Source organism: Strix aluco, chromosome 3 (assembly GCF_031877795.1).
Source record: "Strix aluco isolate bStrAlu1 chromosome 3, bStrAlu1.hap1, whole genome shotgun sequence".
Lineage (NCBI taxonomy): Eukaryota > Metazoa > Chordata > Aves > Strigiformes > Strigidae > Strix > Strix aluco.
Window position 1 is genome coordinate 70986161 of NC_133933.1, and position 21088 is coordinate 71007248.

General features: G+C 40.1%; 2 protein-coding genes across 8 annotated transcripts in view; one reads left to right on the forward strand and one right to left on the reverse strand.

Moving 5' to 3' along the window:
• SAMD3 (sterile alpha motif domain containing 3) overlaps positions 1-12960 on the forward strand; it is a 40995-nt gene extending 28035 nt beyond the window's left edge. Inside the window, exons 7-10 of the mRNA XM_074820729.1 lie at positions 9933-10136; positions 10515-10686; positions 12336-12418; positions 12676-12960. Coding sequence (XP_074676830.1) covers positions 9933-10136; positions 10515-10686; positions 12336-12418; positions 12676-12960 — 744 coding nt within the window. The remainder of the gene's footprint in view (positions 1-9932; positions 10137-10514; positions 10687-12335; positions 12419-12675) is intronic.
• A 1978-nt stretch (positions 12961-14938) lies between these two features.
• The window catches only part of L3MBTL3 (L3MBTL histone methyl-lysine binding protein 3), an 89445-nt gene continuing 83295 nt past the window's right edge, over positions 14939-21088 (reverse strand). For all 7 annotated transcript variants that reach the window (XM_074819136.1, XM_074819141.1, XM_074819135.1 and 4 more), the window contains 3 exons: positions 20281-20444; positions 19210-19272; positions 14939-16827 (listed from right to left, as the gene is read on the reverse strand). In XM_074819136.1, coding sequence (XP_074675237.1) covers positions 16684-16827; positions 19210-19272; positions 20281-20444 — 371 coding nt within the window. In that variant the 3' untranslated portion in view covers positions 14939-16683. The remainder of the gene's footprint in view (positions 16828-19209; positions 19273-20280; positions 20445-21088) is intronic.

The following is a 21088-nucleotide window of genomic DNA, read 5'->3' on the forward strand; positions in this document are numbered from 1 at the left end:
TGGACATCTGATGATAATATTCCTGTACAGGGAAGATAAGTAGGAATGTTAAAAGTGGTGAATGTGCAAATCCTCTGCCAAGAGGACCAGACAAAAATCAGAGAAGACCTCTGTGTAAAGAGGATCAGATGAACATCACAGAAGACCTCTGTGTCAAGAGGAGGCATCCAGGTAGAAGCTGGGCATCATATGTGCTTGCTTTGGTGGTATCATGAAGTATAAGAGCAGTGAAGCTGGTAAGAACATTCTTGTTGTGAGGCTGAGGCTTCCCCTTAACTCATGGGACTGAAGAGAGAGAGCTTGTCTTAGAGAGAATGGATGGGCCTCCTGGCTTTAAAGGGGAGGAGGGTTGTTGAAAAGCTATGTGACGGACATCCCGAGTTTGGCCAAAATCCATATTAAGATCATCTTGGGTGCCCAGAGCCAGATTTAATGACAAAGTCTGGAGCACTTAACCTGCACAAAGTACCTGGTTCAGGGCAGATGTCGAAGACAGTCCCTGAACCAGCACAAGGGAGCTGATTGTTGAAGGAAGCCAGCTGTCTAATGGGCTGAAGCAGATGACCTATGCCTTTACCCTTCCTCAGCCTGTGCCACCTTTTGCCAGAGTCATACTGATACTGAAGCTGGGATTCTGCTGGAAGCTTCTTCCATGGGTTTAGGGCTAATTGTGAGGAGAAAAATGATGATGGAAAAGTTACTACTTTTGGGATACTTCACAGAAGTTTATCCTGTTGGCTTTATGCTTATCCTGATCAAGAAATTGTCTCTTCTGATGACAGAAGGAATCAGGATTGAGTGATGTCTACCCTATGAGCTGGAGTTTCTCTTACCTTGAATTAGGTAAATTAAGCAAATTAGACATTTCCTGAGGATATGCTTTTCTTTGACGTGATAATTAACATCATGTTTGTCAATGAGATTATGCCATTGCAGGAGTTAAAAACTTGAAACAAGTTTTCAAGGAGTGAGGAGAGAATAGGATTTGTGAGGTGATAGTTGGAGAAAAAGGGAGCAATGAGGAGGAAAAAAAGGCACCAGCAAGGGAAAAAGGAAACCAAATGAATCAAATTTCTGTAAAACTCTCAAAGGATGAATAGTTTGTGCATCAGATGCAGAAACTCTTGGCTCAATCTCATGGTTGAGGGGCACTGTTGGCAGGTACAGCATTAGGTACCATCTATACTGTGAATGTTGTACACAGATGAAGCAGGGGTGATTGATAGCCCCCTTTCCTCTAAGATTAAGTGTCTCCAAATCAAGTGCTTGACTGCCTGCACAGCCAGGACATGAGCATGCATATATGAAGGATCATTCAATGGCTGTACTGTTGTAATGTGATTTTTCCACTAAAACTTTGATGTGCATACACAGTGTGTGGTGTTGCTTAGCTAATATTTTGAAATGTTTTCAAAGTCAAAGCAAAAGCTTGAAACACAAATTCCTGATGTACATCTTACACTTCACCTTCTTATTTATGTCATTCGGTATCTCCATAATGTGAGTTAACATAAAGTGTGAAATATGGATTCTCCCTTGGTAGAGGAAAACAGATTTCACCCATTTTACTTACGCTGTGTGTTTGGCAGCTAACAAATCAGAAAGCAGTTGTGGTCAGAAATAAACTGACTATGTATCTTTGAAAGTTTGCAGTTAGCATTGGCATGTAAGCCTAGCTCTGCAAGTGTCTGCCTAGCTCAAAAGGGTAATTATGTGTAATTAAAGAAGAGCCTGCTTTAATTAAACATCTCATTTGAGTACATCAGTGTGGATCCTGCAGTAGGCTACATGCTCATTTTGCATGAAAACAGTCTGCCCACGCTGTTTCACCTGTCCTTTTGTTCAGTTTTTGGACATGAGAGGAGGCACAGTTGCAATGCTTTCTCAGTTCTCTCCCACCCTCTGGGGCAGGAAGATGGGCCCTGAGTGGTATACTGCCTGCCCTTCAGATTCAGACTTGTTCCAGATCAGTCTGCAGTGTTCTGTGTTTTCTTTTAAGCAAATCTTCACTTTCTAATGGTCATAACCTGGTTTGAGCATTCTTCCTGATATTCTTCCCAGTGTTCAGCATACTAAATGTCATTATGATGAACCTGAAAGTCACCACAGAAAAAGGGCCATCCCTTACAATAGCGTTATTAAAAACTGTTCTGTACACTGTTTTTACGATGTCTTGTGTCTGTATGTATTCCAGACAAAAGAGCAAGACTCACTTTTCAGTATCCAAAAATCAAGACACAAGATTCAGATTATACTCACTTAATTATATACCTGTGAAATCTGTTTCTCATCCTGAAGAAGTTAGAAAGCCCATTTAATGTAAAAGATTATCCCAAACAAGGGTCTCACCATACTCCCAGTGTGAATATGCAAGCATCATATTATTTGTTTAGGCACAGGGAAGACACTGAATCTGCTACTGTCAGGCTTTCTTGTCTAAGTACCTTGAGCATTGACGATAACTCAGATGCAGGTAGACTCAGCAATCAAGAAGTGTTAGCAGCATCAATGCTCTAAGCAATAACATAACCTGGAGTATGCAGTGGCATCTAGCAAGGAAAATTTGAAATGTTTTTCCAAAGGAAATACTATTAGCTACTCCTGGGAGCTGACAAGAGCTGCAATAACGAAAGGCAATGCAACAGGTGTACCAACACTTCTACTCACCAGCAATCCAGTCCCAGTCCCAAAGTATGGTGTAAAAGGAGCTCCCATTCAGTGCTGGCATCACTGGATCTGTCTATGTGGCACTGCTGTTCAGAGAGATGATTCTCATTACCATTGCATGGTTATACCCTTTCCAGCAAGTAGATTAGCCTCCATCCAAAGGAATTTCCTCAAAGGAATATTCCCAAAGCATCCAAGGTGAGGAACCTGAATCCATGGTTGGCAGTGAACAGACCAACAGTATGCAGTGCAGTGTCCTCATGTCCCTTTAACTCTCTACTGGTCCTATTTGAATTCACTCCCTCAAACCGAGGAGTCAATAGGTCCTGTTGGCATTCTTCAAAAACCAGATTTTGATCTTTGTTGTTAGCAACAGCTAGGCTACATTTACCATTCAGGAACTGGTGTAAACCCTTGTAAAGAGCAAGAGGTGCCTGCTGTCCTCACCAGAGGAGCTTTCATCACTCCGTGATTAGGCAGTCATGTTACTTTCGTGTTGACATTAATGACTTCTAGGATTTATGATGCTGGCTTTCAACAGTAACTGAAAGTTTAGACCTTGGAGATACAAATCATGCATAAAAATTGCTCCCTCCTCCCCACAGAGAGATGTAGCCGTCTTACTTCCTTGGCTGTGACACTGACTCATAAAAGTGCCCCGCTAACTGGGGCTTTTTACAAGAATATGGCAATATAATCTCGTATTTTGGGAAAAATCAAGATCCATCAAAAGGACATTAAGGAGTTGGGTCTCTATTTAAAAAACTGTCTCTGACCAATTGACTAACTATCCTCTAGCTTCAGGAGACAAGAGACATGAGGAATTTGGAGTCTGGTTGTTTTATCTATGTATGTTTTCTTGCTTTAATGTGAGCATCTGAACACAATCTACTTGTATATGGTTCCAAGTAGAACTGCGAATATTGGCTGCGGGTCACTGCCAAAAGGCATCTGGAGCGTGGGCAAAGAGCCCTACAACCTGTCTGACTCCTAGATCTAGTGGCTTTAGTCACAGATACCTGAGATACCAAGAAGTTAATGGTGGTTGTGGGCATGGGCACTCAGGGATGGGTTCCCTATTGCTGTCACCCTTTGCAAGTGAATCCAACAGAAGGGCCAAGAGCCTTGGCAGGACCATCCCTCAGGCAAGGTCTAGGTTACACTGGCATACAAGTACTGGGTATCCTCTGCTTACCTCATTAACTTCCTTTCTGCGTCCTTTTGACCTTTTTCTCTATTCTGCTGTATTTCTCATGATCTTGTGACAGAAAGATTGTTTTTTAAAGGCATTGAGGTAAATTCTAGTTTGTTCCAGAAAGATTATTTTTTTTAATAAATCAGACTTTTATTATTTAAAAAGAAAGGAAATTCTTTAGCAGTGTACTTAGTTTATAATGTAAATAAGACAAAATTCTATATACAAAAATAATTAAAGATCACCAATTAACATTCTTCTTATTACTGCAAGGGAAATGGATGTTACCGGTGACACCATTGAAAATCTGGTCAGAGGAGGTTGGGTGACCTCAAGAATGATGGATTCCTTACTTAATGAGGTTATTTTTTTAGTTCTGTCCTGCGTACATGCTGAACTGTTAGCTTTGGCTTCTTCAGACATTGAGAAAGGAGATTCTGGCTTCAGTCTAGCTAGGATTGCTTTCCCGCAGTATTGAAATAACTGAGCTTTAACCTTATTGTCAAAATTTTACCGAATTATCGCTGTGCTGTAACTAGCTTTCTCGCTTTGTGGAGAAAGGGAGAGGATCTAGAGTCCTCCCTTAATTAGCATGTGATAGGCTTGATAGACGTGTTCAGTAACCAGCTTTCCAAATCCAGATTCTTCCTGTTCATACCAGCAATGTTAAAGTTAACTATAAAAGATTTTAAATCACACTTGGAATCATTCTCCAATAAAATTTAAAATACTTTGCAAAATATTGTCCCACCGAGATAACTTCTTTTCCGCAAAAGCAAGCCACCTCTCAGTTACCTTTCCACTTACCTTAAAAATCAACTTGGTTGCAAACTAAAAACTGAAAGGAAAAAATGAAAACATTTTAAGTGAAACCTGCATTTAGGTGTGACTTAATATTCATTCATTGCACTTTACTAGAAAAAAGGCAAATTTGCAAAATAGGAAGAAGGGCTGAAGATAATGGAAAATGAATTATAAAGCAAGTTACACACCAAACACATTCTGCTGGAAGCATGGTATTTTGTAATTTTTTAATAAAAGTAAAACCTTTTTTGATGTTAGAATCCAATAAATCCTGAGGTCAGAAATAATTTGTGTAAAATGCAAGTGATGCCAAACTTTCCTGCTCCATCAAAACCCGTCAGATTTTATTTCAATGTAACTACACTTAGAAATAATGAACAACATAAATCAGAATGCTTTTGCCCTTTAGATTTTCAGGTAGATTGACCAAAACCAGCTACTCATCCACAAACATCTAAATTCACTGCTCTCTAATTTTACATTGGTTCTGCTAAAGACAGTCACTGGCATTTGACTTAATGTACAAGTGAGCTCCCATTGCTCTGTTCTGTTCTTGACCAATAGATGTGCAGCACTTGCATTAAATCAGTTGGAATTAGAAATATACAAAGATGCAGTAAATCTATCCTCCCGATTATCAGCTAATCTATATTTACATAGCACTATATACTATAGTATGTTGTTTGTATTCCCTAGTGGGAATGAAACTGTCCAGAGACAAAATGATTAGATATAAAAGGCACAGACCTGCCACTGTATTAAAACCACTGTACATAGACAAGGAGGCCCCCAAATTATAGCAACTTTGGTCGCTACTTCCAACCCTAGAACTCAGTATTTGCTTGCTCTTGCATTGCAAGCAGCACATTTTTACAACAGCCCATGTGTTTTACATCATATTTACCATTGCCCATCCTCAAGATACTTTATTTTTTTAGGTTTCCACTGCACTTTAATAAATGAGAAGTAAACTCTGAAACAGCAGTGGCCTCTAAGGCCAGTAGAAAACTGCTGTTAATTGGTATCCAAACGGTGATACCACAGACTTGGTGCATTTCTGGAGCTCTCTTATTTGACTGAAATTAAGATGTGTTTTATGGCCAGGTATGTATATCCATTACATAGACTACTAGTTTAAACAAGCTATGTTAAAGGGCTTAAAGTTCAGAACTACTGATACCTTTCTTTAGCCTGGAAGTACAGCTTAAAAAGGCAAAAAACTCACAGATAGTGATTGCTCCAAGCAGGCTGAACACTGCAAGAAAACCAATTCTAACACTGACTTTTCCTTGTGTTACTTGTATGTAATGGATGATTTACACAATAAAGTGTAAATGCCTTCCATCACATTTTTTTTTCCTTATAGATAAGCATGACAGCAAGTCTTCCTTACACCGCTGCCATATTTCTATTGGTAACTTGCCATTGATGCTTACAAAAATGTCAAATGGTCTCATTTAGCTAATTAATAATGTCATTAGCTAAACTAGCTCTCAAAGACAGAGCTGAGTACATGGAAAGTCCATCAAATTGAGCGGTGTTTGCCTTGACATGGGGAATGGAGATAAGCTGGAGTAAAGGTCACAACTTGTTCTCCTCGGTGTTTGTTTCTAATCAACCCAGTCAGTTTGCGGTTACAGCACACTAGGCTGAGTTTGTTTTACTTTCTCTGCAAGTAAGGCATTGAAGGTGATGGCCCCTCTGGAAATGAGCCGCTGTGCTCCCCATCAGGTGCCAGAAGAAACTCCCACTCTACAGGCAGGATGCTTGGAAGAAGACCCACAGGAGACGCCAGTAGTAACAGAGCTTTTTGGAGTCAGAGACTTAAAACTAGATCTTTGTCAGAGTGAAAAACATAAATGTAATGAAAAAACCCCAAACAACAGTCCAAGTTTGTGTGTGTGCATGAGCATCTTGAGGCTGGCAAGAATGGCCCAACAACTCCTTTTGTGCAGTGGTCGTGCTGAAGCAAGAGACAGTCTGTCCAACTTGGTGCAAGTTAGCAGGTTAAGTAACAGGCTAAACGGCTCACCTGGGGATGTGTGAATACTAGAATGGTATTCACAGTCAGTAACTAATATAAATTTGATACCAGAAAATACCAAACCCTGATGCAGGGAGCTTGCAGAGATGACGTGCTAGCAGCAAAACAGGACTGTGATGACTGTAAGCGATCCACTGGATATTTACACAGAATTGGTTTTGTGGTTTTCTACCTTATAAAGGCTTTTTCAAACAGATAAGAAGCAGGAAGCCTGATGCTGCTAAGGGACAGGAGTGCTCGAGGTGCACTCTCCAGGTGCAGGAATGTTTGCAGGATATAAAGGCATACCAGAAAAACCAGGCAGACTTTGCAAGGCTTCTCAGATGAGGAGTTCAGGCAATCAGGTTACTGAGACCATTCTTCAACAGGCAATATCAGGGTGTCTGTCTCAGATTGCTGTGTCAGTAAAGAGGTTACAGTGTAATACACTAAAGTGAGCAGTAACACATTCCCAGGACCAGATGATATTTGTGCAAAATCTTCAGATGTGCCAAAGGATAAAATAGGTCATTTTCTAATTGTGATGTGCAATTTTTCTCATGAAACATGATACTAGAAAATTGGAGGTAGCTAATTTGAGGTCAGTTTGTAGAGTTTCAGGAGACAGCTAGGGAATATACTGACCAAGAAACCTCTTGTCTTTACTGGCCAAACTGGCAAGAACTGTGATGCAGACCCAAGAGACGAACACATTGGGAAGGAATCAATGATGTTTCTGTAAACAGAAATAATTCTTCATAAATTCATTACTTCTTTCAAGTATTCAACAAGCCTGAGGACAAGGGAATATATCCAGCTGATATAGTTTGCTTTAACTTCAGAAGAGACTTCAGCACACGCCTTTCAAAGGCTCTTAGAGGATATAATCTGAGGGGATAAGCAGGAAGGTCCTTGCATGGATAAACAGTTAAAAGAACAAAGAAGGCTAGGCAGAAATAGTTGTTTTTACAGCAGAAAATATTACTAATGCTTAGTTTATGCAGTTCAGTATATTTCTAAATGATGGGGAAAAAGGAGAATAGTTGGTTGACCAGATTTGATGATGCTACTAAGGGTACTAAAGACAAATACTGATTGAAGAATTGCAGAAGGAGCCCATACTACTGAGTGACAGGGAAAAAAACCAGCAGATAAAATTCAATAGTGATAGACAAAAGTAAGGCACAAGGAGAAAACCCAGTCCTAACAACATTTACAGTGGTGGGCTCTGAGCTTATTAGTGCCATTTACAAATGATATTTTTATATTATGCTGAAGAAAATTTGGCACAATGCTAAGCAGCAATCCAAAATAGTATATTGAATGCTCAGAATTATTTAAGAAAGAAACAAAAGGGAGCATATTATTCCACTACATGAACCTGTGGTGTCCCAGAATCTCAACTAGTATTTTAAGTTTTACCGTGCCCATTTCGTAACGGCTGTAGTGAAATTAGAAAATATGCAAAGACAATAACAAGGATAATTGAAAATATGGACCAGCTTTTATATGTGGAATGATTAAATAGCTTAGGACAGTCTTGGCTGGAAAAGACGTGACTGAGGACAGAATATGACATATCTATAAAACTACAGTGCCAAGAAGATGGTGAATAGGTTTTGAATCCAGTATGATAATTAGAAGGCAGAAGCAGCAGGAGAAAACAAATACAAGAATGTGTTTCTTCTGACACTGCATAGTTGAAGTGGTGAATTTAATGCAGGATGTTGTGGAAGGTATGATTTCATGAGAGTTGGAAAAGTGACTAGGAGAAATAATGGAAGGAAAAAATCTACTGAAGGCTATTAAATACAGATACATAAGCCTTGGGAGTCCACGAACTCCAGTTCAGTGGAGTCTTGACAGAACCTAGGGGAAGTACCACTGTACATGCATCCTTACTTTATACTTTTTCCCAGCACCCTTCTCAGCCAGGTAGAGAAGGATATGGGACTAAATCATCTGACCCACCACCTCTGCTCCTGCGCATTAAGGAAGAGGACAGCCATGCCTACTCAAGCTGGTCACAAACAAACATTACTGTTGTAATACAGTTAAGACTAAAATCCTCCGTTAGAAAGAGTGTAGACTGTGCAAATACAGCATCCTAGCAAGGTCCAGGGGAGTACCTGCAGGGGTCATGGTAGATACCTGTCCTGCATGGTGGGCTTATTTTCTTCTGTGATCCCAAAGGCTATTGAAATCCATGGATATAAACTAGGAGGGAGATGTTTTTTTAATTGTGTACCTTGTGCAACCATTCTTGGAATACCACGTGCACAATTTTAAAAAGGATTTTAATTAAACTGGAAAGTTTAATTGCACATACAGAGCACTGGGAAGCAATTTTTGATGTTGGATTGTTTCGCAGCTCTGTGTCTTAAATGTTCTGGGGAACAGGATGAAGTGTCTCAACTCCCTCTGGCGTTGACCCATAGGCCATCACTGACACAGACAACAGCTGCATCAGTGACAATACACATGGGAAAAGCCTGTGTAAATGCAGCCTGGGAGAGGTAACTGTACCAACAGTGCATCTGTATGTCATCTCAGCTTGTTTCAATGAGAAAATTCACTGCATTCTCTGATAGAAACTAAACCGCCCCAGGCTACTGCCACTGATGTACTCCTTTGGATAGCCACTCCTCCTCGTAGTATTTGGGTTTGGAATTACAGCAGGGACAATAATAGTAATTTTGAGGAAGATTATTAACTATCTTCAAGTACAAAGTAACTTTTTGAAAACACTAACAGTCAAACTGTTCAAATAATGCTTTCCATTAAGAGTTTGAAGGAGACCCTTGGGGGTAAATACTTCAGTTGCATAATGTGAAAGTTAAGTTGTCCCGCTTTTAGGACCTGTATGAGTAAGAAGAAAATACTATTTCTCTTGGTAATACAGAGCTAATACTGCTAAGCACTGAGTCATCATTAGAACTGCCTACTAATTTCCAATAAACCACAGTTAGGCAAACTAGACACAGGCACAGAAATTTCATGAATATCCTCAAATATGTAATTTGAGCTTGGGAGACTTGGCTGATAGCTATAGTATTATATGAAAACAGATCTTAATATAACTATTAGAATATGAGGGTGAGTTCACAGAGCTGGTACTGAAACCACACTATGGGTACTTACTGCTGAGCTTGACTGCACTTTGACTACACTCAAATCACACAAGCCACATCAGATAAAAAGGCTAGCCAATTTGTTACAATCCTGTGCTTCATTTTTTGATAGGAAGAACCTGTTCATCTTGAAGGCAGTGGAATGGATGTACATATTAAGTGGCTTAAGCAGGAATATATGAAAACTCAGAGGAACTGGAAAGAAGTGGATAACAGAATGAATGTGACAATAGAAATACGGAGAAAGATGATCAGTGATAAGGCACCTTTAAAAGACATTCTTAGACTGTTTCCTTTCTTAAGATGCCCTTATCAGGTAACAGAGCTAATTTTAATAATTACATTGAATTCTGTGTTACAGATGTCATGTATTTTACTGGATGTTTCCACTGAAGTATCCATCAACATTATTCTCTTCAATCTAACTCATATTTTTGCTGCTAATCCCACTTTGAAAGATTCACCAGTCCTGTGTTAAACATGCCATGCACAACACCAGTGGGTTATTTGAAGGATTTTGGTGTTACTTGATGTATTTCTTCCCTGCTTTGAAAAGAAATGAAACCACCCCCTCCAGTTTATAATCTTATTTTACTCAGCTAGTTTTATCCTGTCTTCAAAGTGTGCCCCTCATGTTGTTTTCAGTTTTGCTTTTGAGGATTGCAGTAATACCAAATACTTGTTTTTCTTTTAGCTTTTTAGGGAGTTCCAGCTTCTCACACAGATGGACATTTATAAGAAAACAGTTGAGATTTTGGAGATTTATTCAGAAAATATATTATCTTTGTATGTGGTGAGGAATAATCCAATTAACATTATGCTGCAAGAAAATCTGAAGCGGCACACAGAGGAAGACATTCTGAAATGTCAGTACAAATCTTCTATGCTCTGAATGTCAGAGTTTTGTTGTAGCTAATTGTTCTCTACTTATATAACTAAACTAGCTCCAATTTTACTGCAAAAACATTTAAAAAATGTCACGGTTGCTTGCAAAATATATAGTGATGGGGAACACTAAGAATAAAAGCTAATAAATTACTAGGAAAATTAAGTCAGTCAGGTATTGAAACTTTTTTCTCCTATTGAATAAGACTGCAGGTTTGATAAAGTTAGTAACTGCTTTAAAATAAGTATTGCTAGATGAGCAGAATTATGAGTTTCTAGAGATGTAAAAGAGTGCTTATTATTTTCTAAAAATACATGCAGGAAAGTAATTTTCAGGTTTAGAAATAGTCCCATAAAAAAGAGACAATTTCCTTTAGAAAGAGATGTACTGTTTCTATGGTTAAAGTCTTCATCCCAGTGAAACAGAAGAAGTAGTTAGCACTGTGTTTCAAGTCCCTTGTCTCTGCGGAGACACATTACAGGAGTAAGCTCACAAACTGGTACCTCTCACCAGCAGGTACCACAGCCATGCAAAGACGTTCACATACCTCAACATGTTCTGCTCGCTGGCTGTGAGGGAGCAAGCACCTGCTGCCACTCAACTTCTTTCAGTCTGAGAAATCTGGGGAGTGCGGTTCTGCACGGACAAAACCTTTGAAGCAGTTAGAATCGTTATTCTTCCCAAACTGCAGCTGTCGATGCCTATGCCTGAGCTCAGCTCTGCAAGAAGTGCTCCTTAGACTGTCATTTTCTATCAAACAAGCATAATGCCAGGACGTCAAGTCAAAGGTGACACAGTATGAACACGTGTTTCCTATAGCAGTTTCACTCCTTTTATACCAGGCCATTTCTTAAGCAAGCAGAGTAGGCTAAAATACCAGGGCTTGCTTTCTTTAAACTTAAAAAGACAAGTTCTCAATAGCTTATGATTAAAAAGTGTCAGCGAGCTGCCAAATCCAGAAAGCCTTTATGGACTTTATGCTCGTACCTTTGGCCTTAGAAAGCTATGGATGTTGTTAGTAATTTCCCTTTTTCTTATACAAGTCCCAAGGCCTTTACTTTCCTGTTTTTCTCTCACAGACAACTTGACCTGGCACCTAGATAATAAATGCCTCACAAGATAGGTTCAGTGAAACACACGACACCAGAAGCCTGAGCTGTTTAAAAGATGTTAGAGTCAATAACAGCTAAACTAGAGGTAGCAGATACCATGTCCCAGGAGATCCTGCAGCACCAGCTTGTACTGCAGCCTTCAGAGTGGAGTCCTCTGGCAACAGAACTCCCCAGAGACATCTGATTTACTGGGGAAAGAGGAGTTCGGGGATGGGTGGTGGGGGCAGGACTACTCAGCTCGCAAACTCTACTAGAAGCAACCCAAAGGCTTGCTTACTTATCGTGAGAGAAATTTAATCATAATATTGAGTAGCTGAGTGTCATGAATGATTTGAATACTAATGCCCATTGCCAGCTGAGGCACCTTGAACCTTCAAACTCTTCAAAATGGACTGCACAACAGTTCCACTGCTGAGCTCTTAACTATTATATAGGGTGCAATCTGCTTTTCCAGGATGATACTGCAGCACCAGAATGTTTTAATTTGTGATTTAGTAGAAATCCTTGCCTTTGACAGATATGAAAATGACTGCTGCATGTTTACTTCTGCCAGATGTCTTCGGAGATGATTCCAGTCTGTTTGTGGCAGTGAATGAGGAGGTAGGAGACAGAGCACCAGCAGTCTTGGTCTCTCTTCCCTGTATCAGCTATCTGGGCACATGACCTGGCCTTTTTTTGGTGGCTTAGCTTAGTTCCTGGAAAGGATTACATTAGCATGCCTTTTGGGTAGAAGGCATATTCACAGAGATACTAGCTAAATTCAAAGTAGTGTTATTATGCTTACTTAATTCTCTGACCTGTTCACCAAAGTGACGCTGTGTGTGGCATCATTTGAAATATCCTTTTTTTTAATTTAGGTAAAGGCAGTGACACCAGTGTTGGAAGTAAAAAATCCCTTCAATGTGAATTCATGCGAGTTTGCGCTGTATGTGGGAAGAGAAGAGCTAGCCCAGCTCGATGACTGCACCATGGCCCTGGCCGCGCTGGTGGCTGCATTTCATGTGTTTGATATCCCGTGCCCAGAGAGAATCCACAGGACGCTGAACTTCCTGGAGTCCCTGGTCTTTGAGGTGAGGAGCCCAGCATCCCTGCTCACCCAGGTAAAGAGAGGGCTGGAGGCACCCAAGTATTCCAGTATCTGACGGTGTGTACACAGCACTCCTCTCGGGAACATTTGACATTTTCAAAATAAATCCCTTTGTTGTGAAGATACATCAGTGCCATTCTTTCTGGTGAAAGTGTATGTATAACAGTTATGTTTAGTAATACCCCCTTTTTTTTATTGTACTGGCTACTTTTTTACAGATTTAAACCCTAAACATTTTCATTATTTTCAATGGAAAATCTAGAGCAGTCTAGAGGCATTAGAGATAATAAAATTTTCTAGATTATTGCGTGTGTCGTGTATTATTTTTCCGTATGGAGCATTTGACAAATTCGGATATTTTGATTGTCAGAATTTTAAAAACACATTGTGAGCTAATGTAAGCACTTCACTCCTTCAAATGCTAATACAGTCAGTGTTTTGAAGTGACACAAATTAAAGATCTCTTGTTATTATCATTTCATTACATTATGATCACTGAAAGCCCACTATAATAATTTTTGTGTTTTAAAATGGTGGGCCTGACTTTTCAGTTGCAGGATTGTAAGTCTTCACTATTTTCTCCATGCATGAAGCATTCTTTTATTTTTTTTTTTTTTTTAACATTAATTCTGAATTTGCTAAATAGAGATTCTGAGATGAGCTCTCAAAGTAGCAAGAATGACTTATCTGGGATGCTGCCATGTGCGTTTGTAACCACAGCTTTGGCGCCAGAGAAAGAACGCCTCATTTTCTTCCTGAATTTGTTCCCCAGAACAAATCGGCCTTTTCCACATGGTGACTCTCCTGTCTGCCCACACAGAGCGGAGGCCCTCTCCTCTGTTCTTCCACAGCCTCCTCTTCTCCCTAACACGCTCCTCTTAACTCCTGCATGTCTGGAAATCCCAGTGGTTACTGCCTGACAGGACACGGCTTTGGACAAGCGCCTAGTGATGGACAGTAGCAGCAGCCAGCAAACATGACCCACTGCATTAATTAGAAATTAAAATGGCTTTTTATTAAAACACTGCATTCTACTAAAGAGATCAATCTCTCACCAGTTCTCAAAATGGCTGTGTAGGCCAGGAGGCATTTGTGGTCACCACAATTCTTCAAACACTCAAGACACACAGCTTGGAAGACCACAGGACTTTTGTCAAAGCCTGGCTGTGCAGGGGTGACACCAATGTAGAGATCACAGTGGTAGATCCTGCAGTATGAGGGGAGATTGCTCCATTTAATGGCTAGACTCTCTTGATGAGGTCTTAGCATTTTTCACATGGCTCCCATGGAAATCAGGGGACAACCTTTACCTGTGTGATGGCTGGGCTACATCTAACACAACATAGAAAACATCAACTGTCATTTTAAAGATTCAGTACATCCTCAGTGTTTATAAATTCTGAGTGAATTTGTTGGGTGTAGTTTTTGAAACAGAGGTGGCTACACCCTGCTACCTCATCACACAGGATACAAAAGTAAGGGTTATGTATGTCCTCACTGTTGTGATAGCTATATGAATAAAAAGTTGGGCTCTGTATCATGTAAGTGAGATTTATTCTACATCTTATAAACAGTATTAATTCAAACCCATTCCTTAAACCACAGTACTTTGCAAGTAAGTATATAAAAATTCAGGGAGCTGCTAACATCCCCAAGTAATCTCTGTCAGCCAGCAAATCTTTTCATTGGTTCTCACTGCAGGGTAGAGAGCTGGCACGAGAGAGACACAGAGGGTGAGGGAAAGTAAATTATGTGGAAGGGCAAAAGGAAAGAAAATGGAAGAATCTGGCATTTTACTGATCTGCATGGGCAACTTGAACTGCTGCCAGTGGCAAAATGCAGGTCCATAAATGGGATTCTGATTGTGACAGCAAGTGGCCTGTGATCCTTAGGAGTGTTTAGGGAGAGGGCAGACAGCAGCAGCCAAGTTGCTGTTTTAAACTCATGGCCACACTGAGCTATGGTGAGGAATGACTCCACACTACCCTTGGGAACAGGCAGGTTCATCTAAAAATCCTGGGCACACACAAATGTAACAGACAGCTCCAGTTCAGGTTTTATTTGTATTGTAGTACAATAAGAGTGCAATTTGAATGTACAAATATTGAACAAAATGTAAAAATATTATTTATGCAATGCTATGGAAGGAAATTAACAGACCAATGCAACTTACTTCATACTGACCCTGTTTCACCTCATATTATGGCAGGTACCAGTCACCTACATGATCTGGAAGGGGCACAGAGAGTTCTTGAAATCTTAAGGAACTCCAGCCAAAGAACAGCCTAGCAAAATCTGTGGGAAGATGTAAAATTCTCTCAGCTCTGCGCAACGGAAATGCTCTGCTTGTTCTCAGCTCTAAAGGCTGAGCAACTGCCCACCGGCAGCGCTAAGAGGGCTGCCAAAAATCTTGATCCAACTCTTCACTCTCTTGCAAAAGTAACATTCTGGAACAGTCCTCAGTATACAGGTGGCTAGGCTTTCTCCCATTTAAAGTGCATCTGGTTTACATCTTATGTATATATACCAAGTGCAATGACTTTCCCTGACAAATCGTTATAATCCTCCAAGAAAGAAGGTTGCCTCACCTAAGTACCTGCTGGTGGCATCTACAGCCTGCTAATGACCCAGTGAAAGGCATGCTCACCCAAGGTATGCGTTAAGTATCCTTTTCCTCCGTGCTTTGTCTTTCCCCCTATGCCTTATTTCATTTATAACTCAGACTTTCCAACTACCAAGTGGTGGGTGAAACAATTCTCCCACCATTGGGAAAACAAACCTATGTTGAATATGAAGCCAGAGTAGCAGTCCTAGCTTTAGCACAGTTTTTCTCCACTGTTGTGGTAACTATACTGGAGACTGGCATGTGCAGACTTGAATGAATATGTTTTCTTTTTTGCTAGTATCCTTACCTCAAAATACCGGTATTTTCCTTCATCTGCTGAAGGACTGTAGCAGGGTCCCATGTAAAAGGCTGGGACTCTGTTGTGCAGCATAAACGAAAAGTCTTCTGTGAAGTCAAACTTTATTTTTCAGTTGCAGCCTTCTCTGTACTGATCTTTTGGTAAAATACATTAAAGATGCTGGTGGAAAAACTCACATAACATTTTGTAATCGTGCAAAAGTAAAAACATTCAGTTATCAAAAAAGCATTATAATTTCAACCCCAACAAGGTTTGTTTTGTTGTGTTACAAGCAAACAGACAGTTTTATAATCTGTAAAGTTATCTGCTGTAGCATAAAGTGTCACATATGTAACATTAAGTGTTTCATTTTTAAACTATGGCACAAATATGTATTAGCCATAACAGTCTCATCTGGCTACCTGTAGCCTAATTTTTGGCTAATCAGTTTTTATTTTGATAGTATGAAGTAAAAGTTTCTGAAAAGCAAAATGGGTACATGAAGTAGAATTCAAGAATTCTTAGAAAATATTAATGTTCCTTTATATAATACAGCATAAATAATTCGTGAAGGTTTTCTTGATGTCCAGAGAAAGTTAGGGATCCTAACCATCCATGGAGAACTAGCCCCATTAGTTTGGTAAATAAGACTAGCTGACTCGGTTGTTACACAGTACCTTCTCAAAAGCTTGAACACTTCCCAGAAGGATTCAGATATGTACTGGCTCTAGGAGAATATAAATAGTCCACCAGCGCTGAACGTACGTTTCTTCCTTTCTGAGAGTCCTTACTCAACAGTTCTAGCGAGTCTTTGTGCTTTGAATAAAACATGAGCTCCAGTGGAGAAAGCTGGCTCGTATACATTTTCATTATCTTCAAAGTTCATTGTGTGAGTTTTTCTCTGCAGCTTTGAACATCAGAATGGAATTAAAGATTTTTAGCGCTGGGCCCAGTTTAATGCTCATTATTTTGACTATGTCTGATTGGGTCATTAGCAGAAATGCTTCTCCATCAATTTGCTTTAAAAGAAAAAACACACAAAGCTATTAATAGGTCTGACAGTGCAGCAGTATAGATGTTTCAGAAAACATGAAAAGAAAATTCCTAGCAATTTCAGACAATGTAAAGGAATGGCTGAATACAAGCACTTTCAAATGCTTTCAGGATAGCTTTGATTTCAACGTTTTAGACAGATCAGCTAGTCCAAAAGAACAGGATGATGATCATCATTCTGCTTGAAAACAACTGTCTGGCTAATTTTTAGCTAACCAGTTCTTCTTATCATATTGATAGTACAAAGTAAAAGCTACTGAAAAGTAAAATACATAAATTAAGTAGAATTCAACGGTACTGCAGCACAGTAATGCTTTTTAACATCTTAGCTACTCCTTTAAGCCTCCATAAGAAAGTTTCTGAATTTCACTACCTACTATGGAACTGGAACTCACTTCAGGCCACCCCTTTCTGTTCATTAAACAGCAAATTAAAACTAATTTGGTCCCTGATGTAACAGGGGCCAGGCTCCATAAAACTGCCTCTTTGACACAAACAGAATTTTTCAAAACACTGAGTATTTTTCTGCCAGGCTTGTAGTGTTGCTATTTTAATAAACGTTACAAGTGAATATTCTCCTGTAAGCAAATAGTTGTCAGCCAGGAGTGCTAAATTTGAACATGAGGAGCCACAAGGCCCTCATATCCAAGGGCTTCACTGGGGCCAACACTTCTTGTGTAAACTTCAGGTCACTTAGGTATCTATAGTAAGTTTTCAGTGTAACATAAGCAGGATAGCTAGGCCTAAAAGCCAACTGAGTTAAATAAGGAGCACTGCTTAGGCTTAAAGATACTAATTTGAGATAAAACCAGTGTAATTACATTTCTGTAGGACTAGAAGACAAGCTTTCTGAACCTGACAGGCTGCAAAGAAAGCCTGCAAGGTACACCTCAGCACTGTAAGTTGAGGAACACTGCAGTGAGAACAGCATCATGCAGTTACCACAATCACTTTCTAACTCATTTTGTGCACAAAGCCAGACTGGGTGGGCTCAGCACCAGAAGCCTGTGAACGTGGGGGTGCCCAGCTTTTTGCAGCATCTTAACATAAGCAAGATGAGGGTTCATTTCCACAGCAGAAGTTTGAACCAGCACCTTCTACCTACTGAAAGACCTACTGATGCCAGCCAGTCCATGCCAGTTGGCCTCCTGGGAGAGGTTTAATTTACTAGTTACAGACAAAGCCTGAAAGGCTGAATCCTAAAGAGGGGAAGCATTCTCTTACACCTCTGAGAATGAAAGTGTTTAGGATTTATCCATCTCTGTGGCACTTCCCACCTGCTGACTTGATTAGCAATACGCCAGCTTTTATCGATCTTAAATTCATCGGTGAGACACCCTAAGTGACACAGTGGATGATCTAGGCCAGCACATCTGCTGCAACTGTAAAATGTCTAACATCTAAGCAAGTGCAAAATGCCCTGAGATGCAGCCTTTCAGTCCTCTGATATGCAACTGTAATAGTATTACAATCTACAGCACAGCCTGAAAACTTTTGTCACCAGACATTAGCAGGGCCATCGGTATGCATTTTCCTCAGGAGGTGCCTTCTCAAGTCTAAGTACCACAATTATTCTTCACTGGAAAGGCTGTCTGACTTTGGATATTACAGTATCACTCTGCCCATTCAGGTGTTCTGACTGGGACAAGCACCTGAACTATTCACTCTGGCAATCTGTGATCAAACAGCCTTCCTGAAACTAAGCACTAACAGAAGTAACAAACCTCTGAGTGGAAAAGAAAAAGCCAACCTACCTTATATAGGCCTACTGTACCTAAAAGCCCTATCACTTCCTAACGACAGCTTTGGCACAACAATCTTCTGATATCAGAAATATATGCCTGGCGTGCTCACAAAATGAGTACACACTCCACTGAACTTCAGCAGAAGCCTTCAGATCTACTCCCTGCAAACTAACTGTATCGGGAGGAAGAGCATCAAGAGCTAAGTGTGCTCAGACAAGATGCAAAGAGTTTTAAGAGATGCTTATCGTGAACCATTGCTCTGCTTTATTTTACTTATTAACATCCTGCAGAAATAAAATAGCATACTTACAAATTTCCTCAAACCAGATTAAGAGAGAATAGTAGTACATCATGAAGTTCCTCCTCTTCTATCATTAGTGCTAAGTAATTTCAGTTGCAGTAACAAAGCTAGAGGAGCACCAGAGACCTGGCTGTTAGCTAGTTTTATCTTCTTCCTTCCCACTCCATGACCTGCAAACCAACCTAATCTTCCATATATTTGTGTCTGACTTTAAACATATGCTTTATCCTACTACTTTATATGTATCTTTAAGATGGCATAAAATTATCTTTCCACCAAGCTTTGAAACAAACTTCACCCACCTCGTCTTTAAACACCTTGCCATGTTCTTCACATCCTGGTAAACTCCGTATAAATTCAGAGACCTGCCACCAAAGTATATAACAAAAGACTTAGTAAGACCAGTGTCTTCCCAAAGTATTTTTTAGCTATTGTTTTTACAGCCTTATATTAGGTGTTCCACCTTCTTCTGTAAGTGTGTGGAATCATGCAACTGGGTGTTTAAGGACAGGATTCACAAATCTGCAGACTAAAAGAGCACATGCCACTCTCGTCCACAGGACATCTGAAAGTGGGGTGTGTCTACTCCCTCAGAATTACTCAGGTTATTCTATCCATGCAGATCCAGAACCATGCACCTTCTCTTGGTGAATCAATTCTCACAAACCAAAATGGTTGCTGCCTTCCTCTTCTTTATTCTTTACAGCACAGAGATTAGCAAATCCTTTTTCAAAGTTCCCATTTACTTCTTCTCTGATTAGAGAAGATCTGATTGTTCCAGCTGCAGAAAACTGCCTTAGTCATAGGTACTTTTGAAAGTAAAGCGGGGACTAGACCCTGTCTGTCCAAGCATTATTACATACTTGAACAGTGACAGGGCTCTAATCTTGCAATCAGGTGTCACGGACTGACTGTATCCATACCGTTCCTCTCTGCACTATATTCTCACTCTCCAAAACAGTATGTGACATCCAAACCATGCACTAGGAATAGTTCCTTGGTCCATGCTGACCCCCAACCCATTCCTCCAGCACGTTTGTGTAGGTGCTAGATGTTATTAGCGTTGGCCTTGAACACCTGATCTGCTGGGCCATGCATTTAGCACTTTGCTTTCCCTTTTTAACCCCAGTGAATATATATACACACATATATATTTATCTGTATCTATACACATATGAATTAATACTTACTGCTTCTAGGGCTGGATGGCAGCTGAACAGACATTTTGGGGATCTGTTACATTACGTCTGGTTGACTCTAATCCTGTGAGTACTAATGCATTATTGTTAATCTATGGGGCTAATCTAAAGCTCTGAATCAACCAAAACTTCAAGGGCAGCAGCAGTGAGATATAAGATACAGGGGAAACCTACCTCATCTGTACTCCACTTAGAAACTTTACTGGCTGGGATCCCAGCTACACTTGGAAGGAGCTTGCTCTGCTGTTCCCAGCGCAAGGGTAGGCCAGGGATTTGCAACTTGGAAGACACAATAACTGGTTGAGAAAGAAGCCTCTGCGTGCTGGGTTCTTCAACATCTTCAATAACAGGAAGCAAGAAACAAGCATTAAATCTCTCAGTCAGTGATGAGATCAGTCACAGTAAATGCACATGCATTTCTATTGATATATATGGGCCTCCCTACACAAGCTGTACAGTTTTGCTTACACCATAATTAGAGGAGTACCATGACTGCTCTTTCGCTAGTATGACTGTGATTATATTGGCTCTATATAAATGTGACTACTCTTACATGGGAAAAGTCTCTTCCAACACAACACGCTTCTGTGCAGACACAACTGTTGGCATACCACACCACAGGTCAAGTAATTTTAAATATTTTGATACAATAAATCACACCCACATTTCATAGTTGTACAGTAGTAAAAGAATTAACTTAATTCCAGGTTTGAGCTGTTCTAACTTCGTCAAAAGCAGCACTGCACTGCTACAAAATTCCAAGTGAATCAGTTGTACAGTTCCAGCCCACACAACATTTATGCTTCATCCACCACAAAATGTTTTTCAGTTCTTCTGAGGAAAAACCACAAACGTCTGCAAATTCCCTGCTCCCACTTTAACTGAACATTTTATTTGGAAAATAACATTAAGCTCCTCCGTGCTGCTATGGGCTTTTTTACAAGGTCATTTCCCTTTTTATCTCACTTATCCATAATGGAAG